The 14,154-nt window shown below is 38.8% G+C and overlaps 1 protein-coding gene across 2 annotated transcripts in view; it reads left to right on the forward strand.

Moving 5' to 3' along the window:
• arhgap10 (Rho GTPase activating protein 10) overlaps positions 1–14,154 on the forward strand; it is a 53,317-nt gene that overhangs the window by 36,762 nt on the left and 2,401 nt on the right. The window contains exons 20-22 of one of the 2 annotated variants that reach the window (XM_023262227.3): positions 1,548–1,707; positions 11,824–11,919; positions 13,349–13,440. In XM_023262227.3, coding sequence (XP_023117995.1) covers positions 1,548–1,707; positions 11,824–11,919; positions 13,349–13,440 — 348 coding nt within the window. Of the gene's footprint in view, positions 1–1,541; positions 1,708–11,823; positions 11,920–13,348; positions 13,441–14,154 lie in introns of both variants that reach the window. The other variant, XM_023262226.3, reaches the window with a different exon arrangement.

The following is a 14,154-nucleotide window of genomic DNA, read 5'->3' on the forward strand; positions in this document are numbered from 1 at the left end:
TTGTGTCCCAGCTTTTACCGTGGGGTATTTTAATATCAGGGATGAAAGGCGTAATCCTTTATTAACCTTTGTGTCTTTTATAGGGGTCCCACATAATGAGGGTAAAAGTAAATTTAAGGATGTTGAAAGTGGGAAAGCGAGAAGTGTTTAAGTATGCATATGACTCTGTGTGTGACTCTACATGCGACGCTGCATGTCTGATATCCCTGTAGATGTGACTGCTCTCCATGTTTGCATTAATCAGAGTATTCATATCAGGAAGTCTTCCAAAAAACACAGAACAGAAGAATGGGAATTTTATCTTTCAGGAGATGATTACAGAGCACTGGTATATTTGTTACTGATTTCGTTAAATTTTGTGTTCTAAGTAATTGAGCTGCATATTACCATTCAGAAATGCAACACATATCAGATACAAGTTACGAAGTACAGCAAAGAATTTTATAGACAAAAGAGAAATAGGGATTATGTAAACAGATTTAAGTACAGTTATAATTTAATTAACATTAAAAGTAAAATACAAGGCAGAAGAATGGGAATTTTGTCTTTCAGGATGTGATTGCAAAACAATGGTATATTTGTTACTGATTTCATTACATTTTTAAAAGTTCTAAACGATTAAGGTGCATATTACCATTCTGAAATGTAACACATATCAAACTTAGGTTCCAGAGTACAGTAAAGAATTTATCAACCAAAGAGAAATAAGACTTTATTGAAACACTTGTACAGTTGTAATTTAATTAATGTGAACAGTAGCTGTTCAGGTTTTTTTTACACCACAGTAGAATTGAAAATGTTCAATGCTAAATGATTATGATATCTTTGACTCTCCATTTCTATGGTCCACCCACACAGGTAATTTACTTGTTTAACCTGATTTGACCACTTTCTCAAGGTGTGTGGGTGTGTGTAGACCTTGCCTGATTGACGTCTCACTCGTTCTCCTGCTTTGTCTGTTAAAGAGAGACAAATTACACCACCATCACCTCACATATCTCCAAGAGTAGCTCCAGTAATGCTGTGGTTGTATGCGAGATTAATATAGAATTTGTGTTACCTTTAGTAATTATCAGGCTGTAAGCTCAATACCAATTCAGTTCAATGCTAATGAAATATCAGCTTTTACATTATTGATGTTTGTTGGAGAAAAGAGAACCAATGATCCAAACAAAGCAACTTTTTTTTTCCTTCACATTAACAGTTCTTTTGTGCCTCCCAGTCTCTCAACAGCATGATCTTTACTTGACAGCAAAATTGAAATTCTAGAACTTGAATCTCCCAGCTGTCTCTAAGGTTCCTAAGTCTATGATTGCAAGAGTGTATAACTATGAACAACTCAAACTTGATTGTAAATCTCACCTGTTTTGACAGCGGTTTGATTCATAAAGTCCCCTGTTGATGCAGCATTGCTCTATGCGTTGATTAATTTTTCAGCTGTTTTATCAAGTAAGGGAGAACCTCTTACAGCAGAATAAAACAAATAATAAATAGATCCCGTTAATTATGACAAACACTGGTTGATTTTCTTTTTTTGTCAGTGTCAGCAGTGGGAGATTATTCCAGCCTGACTACAGAGGAGACATCGATGGGCAGCAATGAGTCCGTATCGTCCCAGTCGTCGTCCGCCTCAGCCTCAGAGACGCCTATAGAGAAGACCGATCACCCCCCACTTGGCAGCAGCCTCAGCTCAGGCAGCAACTCCAGGTGAGTGCTTCACTATGCTCAGGTCCCAAATCAATGTGACTGCACTCACTCAGAACACAGGATTTGGTCAGTAGATACACAGTAAACAAGTCACAAATGAGAAAGGGAGAGATCAAATGTTGCCCATTTACACTATGATACAGTAATACACAATACTCTAGATTATTTACTGATTGACGAAGACGCTGCCGAAAAGTCAGAAAATTCAAATAAAGATAAGATAAGATAAAGTTCTTTATTTCTCCCCACGCCAGGGGAAATTTACATTGCTACAGCAGCTTATGTAACAGTAGACATAGTGATAAGAATAAAATAATAATAGAACAATAGTAATAATATTTACAATATATACAAGAGATGAAAGACAATGGTTTCACGCTGTTGCTGTCTAGCAAAGGATGTGTCTAAACTTAGAAGCAGCTGGAATGGAGACAAGCTCTTAATGCGAAGGAATGAGTGAAGGACAGAAAGGTGAATTTGTGTTCAAAATAAGGCTGACGGCTGAACTTAACGTGTCTGGTTGGGGTTTGCTCCATTGCGTGACCTAAATATGTAGCGGGCAGCAGGAATTGATGGGACTCGGAAACAGCCCCACAATTTAATCAATTGTTCCTTGTATAATGTCGGACGGATAAGTCCCAAAAAGTCCGCAGTGGTGGATTTGTAGTAGGATTGCAGTCGTGATCGTCAGCAGGCAACTGATGTAACATTCACTTGTTGTCATGGTTACAGTGACGCTGTGCCGCTTTCTCACAATGATACAGAAATCTTAAACAAATCCGTGGATCCAGACTATAAGCAGCATCACTGCCAAAATATAATGAGGTGGTTCTTATGTCATTTCTGACCTTTTCTGAAAATTTCCGCCAAGTCCGTTTTTGCGTAATGTTGCAAAGAGACAGACAGACAAACATACGCCAATCGCCACATAGCTCTGTCATGTTCCTTGGCGAAGTAATAAACTAATCCATGATCAGACTTGGTTGCCGTTTCATTTCACTTCATTCATTCACTTTATGAATCACTGACCCTATCAGAAATGTGGGTGGTGATTCAGAGCACTGCCTCAAAGCGTGTTCGCACAGACAAACCACAAGTATGCTCTAAAGGCATTTCCATCCCATCATCCCATTCCTGTGAGGAACACCTGGAGAGATATTCTTCAAATTTGGCACCAATTTGAACTAACCAGCTACACTTAAATGAACAAAGAACCAATTAGAATTTGGAGGTCAAAGGTCCCTGTGATTTTGTAAAACACACATAACTCATTCATACACTAATTATGACGAGGTGATGACATTCAATATTCTAAAGGTCAAGGGTAAGCTGCGACATTACAATTTTTTTGCATAAAGCACTTTGCTGGTCATTATTCAGTGTTGTAATTCAAGAACAGAAGGACAGATTGTGACAATATTAATGTGACATTTGGTCAGATCCTGGATTGGTTGGTGATGCTAATCTATTAAACTCTGGTGATTTTATTGATCTGCTGTGCTGATTCTTTGCAGCAATATCCATATTTCAAGCACTGTCCTCTGGCTACAACTTTGTGTTCAATCACAATCAACTTTATTGGTCAAGTTTGTAAAATTATCCAAGAAGCAACTTAACTAAAACAGTCAACATACAGGAGAACAACAAGAAAGTCAAGTCAAATGAATATGTCTAATTGGCAGAGGGACACAACCATGAGGCGGTGATTCTAGTTAAACTGTACTGATCATTCTATTTTATTCAGTTGTATCCTTAAATGACATTATTTTTTCATTATATTTTCATGATTACAATTATATAAATAATACGATTTAATTTCCTATTAATTTAACGGTGGGAGTACACTGGAAATTTCAGTATTTTGGTCACAGTTTAGGTCGCTACTAATATTATCTGTGTAATATTTTATTTTTGAAGTTGTACTTTTTAAAATCCTTTAATTGTTTGGTAGGAAAATGTTAGAATTTGTGTGAGGCCTGTATTCATCATCCTAACTTTACCCTACCTAAAGGGAGAAAAAAATGAAATGTTCCCTAACACTTTCTCTGCTTTATATCTTCTGGCCTGACAGTAACTTTGATGCAGACTTGTTACCTTAACTGGCAGTTATGTTTCACATTGCAGCAGACTATAATGAAGAGCAAAATCCTTCCTGTATTAGCAGGCATACTCCAACATGAACCTGAAAATAGTGTCTTTAAGGCAGAGACGAGTAACTTCTTCCCCTGTAGATTATTAAATAGGAAGTGCATCTAAACACCTTCAGCTGCGTTTATTATGGGAAGCAGTTAGACTTTTCTACATTTTGTGTAGTTCAGCTCCCTCCTTGCCAATCTGGTATGTTTAATAAGTTAAAACAATCATTATTACTGATCATTTTTTTAATACAATAAGTTGACACTGAATTGAAAAAATGAGCATCTCTCTCCTTTTGTGAATCATTTTTGGGAAACTGCACGTACGTTGCTCACTCGCTACTTTTGAGTTAGATAAAAATGAAACAAAAGATTAGCTATGATAAAGGGAAATACATTTTTAATGTTAGCCCCACTGTTCATCCTATTAGTTTCTTGTACTGAAGGGAAAATGCATTAATAGTTTGATGCGTTGTCTCTCGCTGGCTTCTCCTTCTCTGTCCTCACTCTCTCTACTAAGTCCTTGGTCCTTTTTTTTGTTGTTTCCAGCCCCTGACTTGTCTTGAATGCTGATGTGAGAGATGAATTATTGGGTTATGCTGCAGATGTTAGACTCTGCTGTGTCATGTCTACAGATTCACCTTGAAATAGACTTTTTCTCATTCACTGTCCCTGCCTCCTTCTCCATCAGCTGGAAAGAGCTGTAAAAATAAAAACAATTCCACCTCACAACTTGACAGAGGACAATGTGATTCCTCTCTCTTTGACCTCTGTGGGTGCATACCCGCCTGTGTGTGTAGGCATGTTTTTTTTTCCCCTAAGTTGCAGGATTAGACAGACAAGGCTCTATGCTCCTTATGTAACCAACTCCTATTTTTTTCCTGCGGGTATTTTTTTTTGTGCTTTCCCACATATGTGGCATCATGTTGGAGGACGGAAGGAGCAACCAGGAGGAGGTCGTAAATCTCAGCTCTTATTTGTTTGGGAGACAGGTGGCCGTGCGTTGGCCGTGTAAATCGTATTGACATTGGGGAGATATTCATCTTGTTTACCCTTATAGCCGCAGCCCCTGTCCCTTTATGAAGACTTGCGCCATATGTCACAGGGTGTCGCCCTGGCTTTGTTCACTCATAAATCTTAGCATGTGAGATGGTAGAGACCTGTTAGCACAGCACCTCTCTGGCGTGGAACCCAGAGTTTCGGCTTCAGTCCTAGCCAAAAAGAGCAGTATGGATGGCAATCACTAGATGACTTCCAGCCACTCTCAGAAATGTGTTATCTGCACTCCGGTGTGCTCAAAAGCGCACCTGGAAAACAGTACAATTTCGTCAGTTTCCTGCAGGATAGCTGCAGCAGAATTTGCCTAGTCATACACAAATGCGTCCTGACTCACTACATCATGCAATAATTCTGTGTGGACTGTGGCACGATTTATCATCTCCGTCATTTTCGATGTCTCGCCTCATTTCTCCTCTTCGCCCTAAATTCACTCATAGTTTCTCCCAGTGGCTTCGTTGCCCCAAGTCCTACTCAATGAGGTTGCATTTTCTGGCCTTTTTTTTTTTTTTTTACCTCTTCCTCTCCTCTGCCCTACCTCCAGCCCTCCGAGGCTCTCGCTGGTAGACAGCTGTGGATCATAAAATGGTGGATCAGAACTTATTTCCTGCCCACCCAAACTGGTGGCTATAAGTTTGATCCCACTTTCTACTAGAAACAGAACCAAATCCCACCGCTGCCCTTCTTCCTTCAGTAGAAAGACAGTTGATAGCCCCTCTCATCCCCATGTTAGCTCCACGCCAGGATCAACAAGGCTTGGATGCTGCAGGGTGAAATTCCAGCAGTAATGAGAAACAGCAGACCACTTCTGTTGATGAATTTCTCCCTGCTACTAACCTGGCAGTGTGTGATAATGTGTGATAACACTGATGTTTCAAATGATAAACCAGAGGACCCCCAGTTGCAGGCCACTTTGGGATTCAGTGTTTGCACCACTGGTTCAGTTTGTTGTAATGATGCCCTTTTCTGGATTATGATAAAATGTCTCCTTCATATAATGATATACATGCAAAATCCTCACAACTTAAAGCTTTTTCTTAAAAACTTATGAATATTACCAACATCTGGAAGGGGTTTTTTATCCAAGCCTTGCAAACAGCACATTTTGAAGTCCCCAGTATTTAATCGTCTTTGCAGAAAAAAGCTTAGCTAGGCCTGTGATGAGTAAAAACAACGAAAGAGCAATTCAAAGCTTGATGCTATTTTTGTTGAAGAGAAATGGCAAACGATTTCCCTCGGTTTGGCTTAGCTGTAATTGTGTAAGCAATTTTGGGACAAATCCATTTACCTCTGTTACATTAAACAAGTTTCTAGGGCAGCCATGTGGCATTCACTGATTTTCCCCAACAGTTTATTCTATAATTATTTAGCTAACTGTTTATTTTAAAGATCTTCTTTGATCTATATCATCCTCTTCCAGCTGAAATAAGCAGCAGCAAGATGAATATGTTACCTTTTCTAAAATATGCGTGTGTGTGTTTCTGTTTATAATATCACCTTATTCAGAGTTTTGTGTTTATGAGTGAGTTCACCTGCAGGTGGGTCAAGTGTTGGTGCTCCTCTGCTCTGCCTTCTCTTGGCTCTGAACCAGGCAGACAGTGGTTGTGCCTGGGCCTAGGTTAATGAGTGGATTTGCTGCACTGCAGCGCACTGTCCCCCCATGCTGATGTGGAGCAGCTGAGCACCACAGTGGCCCCACACTGCTGCAGAGCTATAAATCACCCACAGTCAGGCCAGGCCTGAATGGAGCAGCCACCGCTGGGGATGGACAAGTGCACTGAGAGAAAGGCAGAGGAAGAAACAAAGGGAGCGAGCAATGCAGACGGGGGAAAGAAAGCATGAGCCCAGCACTGTGTTTACCTCCACCTATGTCCACGTAAGATCTCCTACCATGTTCTCCCTCAAGGCCGCCTCTCTCCCTCCTCCACCAGTGCCAACTTAACCACTATTCACAACATCCACTCAACCTCCAGCCCCTCCCCAGCTGCTCCCTCTAATTGCCTTTATTAACGTCTCTATGGGAGCGGCAGCTAGGAGCAATTTGCTCATTATGTGCTGTATTAGCACTGGCCCTGGGGCAGGCATGGAACACAGAAGGAAGCCTGGCTAGACTCCTGCTCTCCTCTTCTGCACTCTGCCTCCCTTTACCAGGACCCCTACCTCCTTCCTGTGGGTTAGCCATAGACTTGTTGGCCTCGACAGCAGCCAGTGTAAAGCACAGCGACGAGTGTAACAGATAAAACTACAGTAGAAGTTAGATACATTACTGTAGGCACTGGAGGCACATGCATGAGGGACAAATTAGAGAAAAAAAGAGCATAAAGAGGGGTAAGCATCTTCAGTGCTTCTTGGCATAGATTCTACAAATATCTGTAACATGAGCACCATTTTTCCAAGAGATATGTATTCTCTTATTTTAGGTTGATGGTGGAGAGCTCTGTCAGACTCATTGATCCAAATTCAAAAACAGTGTTTCAGATGTGTTCAGTTCTGATGAGTGTCGAGACCACAGCGTAAAATCAGTTTCATACTCATCAAACTATTCAGTACTCTTTTGTGTCTAATATTTACTTACTCATAATTTGACTTCAGTTCGTCACCTATGTGTACACTATTAAATTCACTGATGGTGAAGACTTTTATCTTGTATCTGTAAGGATGGTTTCTAATATATTGAATTTAAAACAACCTTGCTCTTCGATCAAATGCAATTATTTTATCAAATGGAGTTCCTTTATGTCAGTGTCAGTGGTAGTTGAAGGTTTGAATTACAATTTTACTTTTGGCTTTTCTCTGCGCAGAAAGACAAAGAAGTGGTCCATGTATGAATATTCCTTCTGAATTCAAACATGTTTAATTCATGCTTGTTTGGATTTTTTATATTCTAGATCTGCTCCCTCTGGCTTGTACAGACACAATCAATCCAAAAGATTTCATCTGGAGGATTTGTTATTAGTCTGGTCTGTTCACTCTAGATAAGTTGATGGGATGGACGGGAAAATCTCATCTAATGTTACTAGTTGGCATAAGTTATTGAGCACAAGATGTTTCAAAGCCATAATACAGTTCAAATGAATTTCTTTGTATTCGGTTTAGATTTCAGATCTTCAGATAAATGCATCAAAGTTGGTCTTTGAATTTACTTTTCAGGTTAATATGGGTAATGACTGAGGGTCGGTCCTCTTGAAGAGGCTTTTTGGCAGATGGAGTGGAGTGGATGATTTAATTTATTGAAGCCTGCTGTCCTTTTTATTGGGGCAAATGTGCAGCCTGTACACAATGAGAATGCAGAGTGTGGGTCCCTGTATGTAGCTGCTGTACAGGAGGATAAAATAAGATGAAATGTTTACTATTTCTTTGTCACTGAAGTGCGATTTATGATTAGTGACATAATTTATTATTTTCATATATATCATATAATGAGTTATAATTAATAAAAGTACTATGCTGTTATAATAATGAACTTTATTTCCTTAGTCGCTTTCAAAACAGAAGTTACAAAGTGCTTCACAAGGCTTTATAATACACAGATGAAACATTGAAAGAATCAACACATCACTAAAAACATTGCAACATTGAAGACCAATAACCAAACATAACATTTATAAAAATTAGAGCGAGGACTTTAACTCGTTAATTTTGATTAATTAATTACAGCTAAAAACAGCACGTTAACAATAACGCAATTAATTGCACCCTCCTCAGTTCCCTCATTTCTGACACACCGGTAACTCTGATGAACACTCCAGCCCAGTAGGTGGCGGTAATGAACCTAAAGTCTGTTTGTAGCCATGAAGAAGAAGCACAGGAAGCACTGAGTGAAGTCAGGCACTGGTGAACAGTGAAGGAAGACAAGATTGAACTTGTTGGACAGAAAGTTTCCTTTTAAAAATCTTTCCGATGGCAGCTTGGATAAAAGTCTGTTTGTGTGCAAATTGTACAACAAAGAGTTTTCTGATCACTGCGTCACTTCAAGCTGACAGTATCACCTCAATGTAAAACATGTTGCTGTTAGCACCAGAGCTAACGTTAGCTACGAGTCATGCTAACGGCGGAGCCATCCCATAATAGACCACTTTTCTAGACAGTGCTTGAGTTTACATAAAGTCTTAAAATCTTGAATAAAATCGCTCTAATTGCACTTAGATTTGCAGTAATCTGTGAATGTAGCAGACAGATGAAAAATGCAGATAAATAGAAATGAAACATTTTTGTGTTTTAAGTTTTTACTTCGTCGAGGCTCTGCCTCCTTGGAGGAGGAAGAACCTAAACAACAAAAATATCTCTTTTAATAACTTAATTATAGACTTTTTGTTTATAAAAAAATTACATAAATAAAAATTGATATTCCTAAAAAAAAGAACCATCAAAATTACACCATTTGTCAGACCCAGAAAAGATGAAAACAGAATGAATCTGTGGATTTTCAACTTTCTGAAGCTCCTTGAACTACTTATGCTGATTTTATGTGCCATACAGTAGAAAAAACAACTAAATTCAGGCTTTAAGTCATCAAAATCACTTTTTCTATATGTCCCATTTTCCTTTTTTAAAATAAATTTTTAATTATAAACATGTATATGTATATTCATTGATTCAACTGTCAACCACAATTTTATTTGAATTGAAAAACTTCACTTATTGTGTCAAATATTGCTATTTGACAAAACTGCAATAATTGCGATTAATTAATTACAAAGCCTGTAATTAATTAGATTAATTTTTTTAAAAATCGCATCCACCACTAATAAAAATACTTGTCTGGACAGGTGTGTTTTCAAAAGCTTTTTAAACTGAGGAGCTGACTCTGCTGTTCTGACATTCAAGGGGAGCTTGTTCCATAGAGTTGGGGCTAAAATTATGCAGATACTTATCTTGATATTTCATTCATAATTTCTGGTGGATCGTCATTTCTTATTGTGGCTTTAACATGCAAAACACTTAGATTGAGATTATGGATTGCGATGCTGAAAGTCGCCACCGACAACACTGCTTTTAAAGTGTTGGTTTCATTTCCTTTCCTCTCAAGACAGGGTTAGGAAATTTCTAGCTTTTTTGGAGTGCTCTTGATTTGTATTGTGTAAAAGAGGCATTCAGAAAAACAATTTCCTAGGGTTGTTATAAAGTGCTACCAAATCAATATTGCGCTCATTTCAGGTGTCGCAAGCCAAATCCATCCATCCATCTATCCATCCATCCATCCCACCGCTTGATCCTCATTAGGGTTGCAGGGGGCTGGATTCTATCCCAGCTGACTTAGGGTGAAGGCAGGGGACACCCTGGACAGATCTGATTCCTCAAATCATTTGTTCCCTCAGCTGTTGAGTTTTTAAATAAGCTTTAGGTTTGTGTCCTTGCGCTGTAGGCTACAAACATGGTCATGATAACTTACCTGAAGACATTTATTATTATATTATTTGTATCTATGTTTCTATGTATTGTACTACAGTGTTTTTTTATGGTATGAATTTCATTGTTGACTGCTGTTGCAAATCAAATTGCCCAGATTGGGACAATAAAGATTTTCTAATCTAATCTAAACCAGTCTATCACAGGGCTACATATAGAGACAAACAATCACAGTCACATTCACACCTATGGTCAATTCAGAGTCACCGGTTAACCTCAGCATGTTATTGGACTGCGGGAGGAAGCCGAACATGCAAACACAATGCAGAAAGATCCCAGGTCGGGATTTGAACTGAGGATTTTCTGCAAGGTGAAACTGCTAACCAAGCCATTGTGCAGCCCAGATCAAAACTAGTTACATAAATCATTTTTACCTGCATTTTGTCTCCAGGCTCGTCTTCTAGCAATGATTCCTTCTGTGTTGAAACAATTCTCTAATACAGGCATGCTGTGACTCTGTAAAAGTAAAATTTTATGTTCAATTAACTGAAGGAATTAAAACCACAATCATTCCTGCACAGTTAGTTTCTTTGCCCAGTAGAAAAGAAAGAAGAGTGTTGGATACCAAGATTACACATCATCACTGTTCACTATCTGATGATGGAAGTAGACTAACAGTACAAACTATCAGAGTAGAATTTGAAAAAAATTTGAGCACTGAATTCTCCTCACTTGTTCATAAAAATGTCAACACCAATGACGTTTCTCCATTTCAGAACCATAAGCTACATTTGTGAGTGTTAAGATAAAACTGTAACAGAAAATGGCTTTGATGCAGAAGAAATCATGGATGAACGATGAGCCTGGTAATAAAATGCAGGTGAAAATCAGATGTTTTCAGTGCTCTAACTTGTTATGACAAACTACCTGATGTTACCTATAAAAATTTGCACAGAAATGCAATTTTTAAAGTTGTTCCCCAATGAATCATCAGAAAACAGTTAACACATGCAGGGTACTAATGCTTGTTTTCTATTTTACAGTTTTGTTATCGAAACTATGATATATGCACTGATATCGATGCTCAAGATTGACTTTAGAAAAATCTGTGCTAACCAAAAATGGAAGTTCTGACCCCTGGACTAGATGTAAAATAGATTTGGTTGCAGTTTTTAACTCAAGCTTAAATGTGTTTTTCAGTCTGAAAATTTTATGTGGCTATACTTGTATACTTAGACTCAAATATGCTGGAAAAAAATAACATGAAATAAAAAGTGAGAAATTTCGACCCACCCTTATTTTTTTATTTATTTTTTTTTATTTATTTATTTTTTTAAATCCACCCTTATGCACCCTGAGGGCCTGTAGTTTGGAAAATATTCATAGTATGAAGGCAAAGTTTTGCAAAGCTTCATTTAATATACTACATTTTTGTACATAAATAAATCAACTGATTCTGATGGAGTTAAGTGGGAGGCACTGATTGATTTTTCATGGAATGACCCACCATGATTTCTGTCAATAGACTACAAAATAGAATATGTGCTGACCAATGTGTGGTGTTTTTCATTTGCAGATCCCCTACAGTATCTGAGCCTGCTCTTGGAGCATCCAGAGACAACCATCCTGCTGCCTCCACTGCTGCTTCTGAAAAAGAAAAGCCAGAGGAGGGGTAAGACATGCCTCTTTGCTGTTTTCCTCCTAACTTAATTTGTTAATTTCACTTGACTTCTTTTTCCATCCCTTTTTCCATATTTCTGTTGCGATTAGTCATTTTCACACTCACATAACTGTTAAATGTCATACACTGTGATTCTTTCACTCGCTCAGTCTTCACTCAGTTGCTCCATTACTTGCTTGCCCGTCTTATCTTCCATGTTCACTCAACAGAATGACTGACTTCCTCACTCATTTAACATCTACGTGCAGCCTCGCACATCAGTATTCTCCCTGATTTTTCCACACATTCACCCTTCCCGTAATTTGGTTACCTTTGAGAGATTTAATGCAACTCAAGTATTGGTTTTTAGGTACAGCAGCAACCTTCCTCCTTGTCAACCCACAAATGTTATCTGAGTGAACTGCATGGGTCTGTGTAGACTGACTGTCCATTACGCTGGTGAATTCACTTTTGAATGCCTTCAAATGCCGCTGAGGAATATGCAGAAAGCATGGGCATTCTGTAGGCAATCCATTAATGGCATTTTCATATAAATACAAGTCGTCGTTTTTCCAAATGTGGTTCCACATGGGCGCATTCTTCCAAAATTCTGAATTCGAGAACTTGGCTGAGCATTGTTGTATTGACAACTCTGTGACCACAAACTTTTTATTTTTTCAGTTTGTGTATCTTCTTTCTCCTTTCTCATCCCACATTGTTGCTGTTGTGCAGAAAGAATATGAAATATTTATCAGGGCATCCTGTGTTGAAGACACAATTTCGACATGGTAATTTTGCTGGCATTTGAGATAACGGTTTGCAATGGTGGGCAAAACAACCTTTCTGTGGAAAACGGTTTTTATGTTTTTGCGAGTGGAATGGCATAAATACGCCTTTTTACTAACCTTTGCAGAGCGATGAATACAGTTTCTTTGACGCTGCTCTTTCACATCAAACTGATTTAAAATGCTGCTTCTAAGCTCACAAATGTGAATTTAAAAGCTGAAGCACTGTGGAGGGAGATTTCTTTTCTACCTGTGTTTGTGTGCAAAGCCTATTTTAGAATCCTCCCGCTACTTTTTAATTATCTCACCATAGATGGTTGTCTGCTGGGTGGACCTGATGTGTCCCTGCCTTTTTTTGGCTGCACAGAACCTGCTACAAACAGCACTGCAGCTCATTGTGTTTATGCACACACACACACAGTTGCATGTAGGGGTGTTTTGACTCACTCCCTAGTCTGTCTAGACTGGAGATAGAGCAAGACAAGAGTGTAGTGGCCCGGCTCCTCTCTTAGTACGTTTGCTTATTTTCCAGCCAGGCCCATTTCTGCTGTTTCAGGCTAGTGAGTGAATGAACAAGCAGGCCCCGGGCCCAGATTGAACTGTGCAGTAATCCTCCCCAAAGCTCCGCCAGCTCACTGATTGCCTTCATTTTTCAGTGTCACCAGCAGGAAAGCCAAGGCAGTGTACCCATGTGAGGCTGAGCACGACTCTGAGCTCTCCTTCCAGGTCGGCGCAATATTCAACGCTGGTAAGTGTTATCGCCTACACCAGTCGCTCACTCAGAACCAGCCCCGGCATATTGGATTTGGAGGAAAACCGAACAGCCAATCTGATCTCCAATTGAACATAGAGATGAGACAAGGAGAGGGAGAATGGGGGGTGGTGGGCTGGGGCAGAGGCTCGACTGAGCTTTAATCACTCTCAGAGGAAATGAGGATTTTGTAGTTCCTTTTTTTTTTTTTTTAATCAAAACCCTCTTTTATGAGACACAGACATTGTGTGTGCATCTATGTACACATACATATATGTACTGTTTTGATACATGTACATTAATATGAAAGAGTTTTTGTCAGGAGAGATGATTAGACTGGCAAAATTCAATCTAAAAAAAGCTGAATTTCTAACTTATGAATATGAGCTCACATTCTCTGAATAGTATTAATAAACACCAAACATATAGTGAAGTGTCACATTTTCACTAAACTGAATTATGTTTGAAAACCCATTTTCCTTTTCTGCTGCTTTATTTTGTAGCTGAACCCTTTTGTTTGATAAAAGTTTTGTGTCTCTTTTTAGTTCTCAGCTTAAATCTCCAGTTACCCTGATAAAAAAAAAATAACTGCAAAATTTCACTATAATTTTGCTTACATTCTGTCCTTCTATACTCAGTCAGGCATCAAAGGAAGTACTTGACATTGTTACATAAATGTTACACGATGAGGTTTTCATTAAGTAAACAACT

Source organism: Amphiprion ocellaris, chromosome 4 (assembly GCF_022539595.1).
Source record: "Amphiprion ocellaris isolate individual 3 ecotype Okinawa chromosome 4, ASM2253959v1, whole genome shotgun sequence".
In the NCBI taxonomy this organism is placed as follows: Eukaryota; Metazoa; Chordata; class Actinopteri; family Pomacentridae; genus Amphiprion; species Amphiprion ocellaris.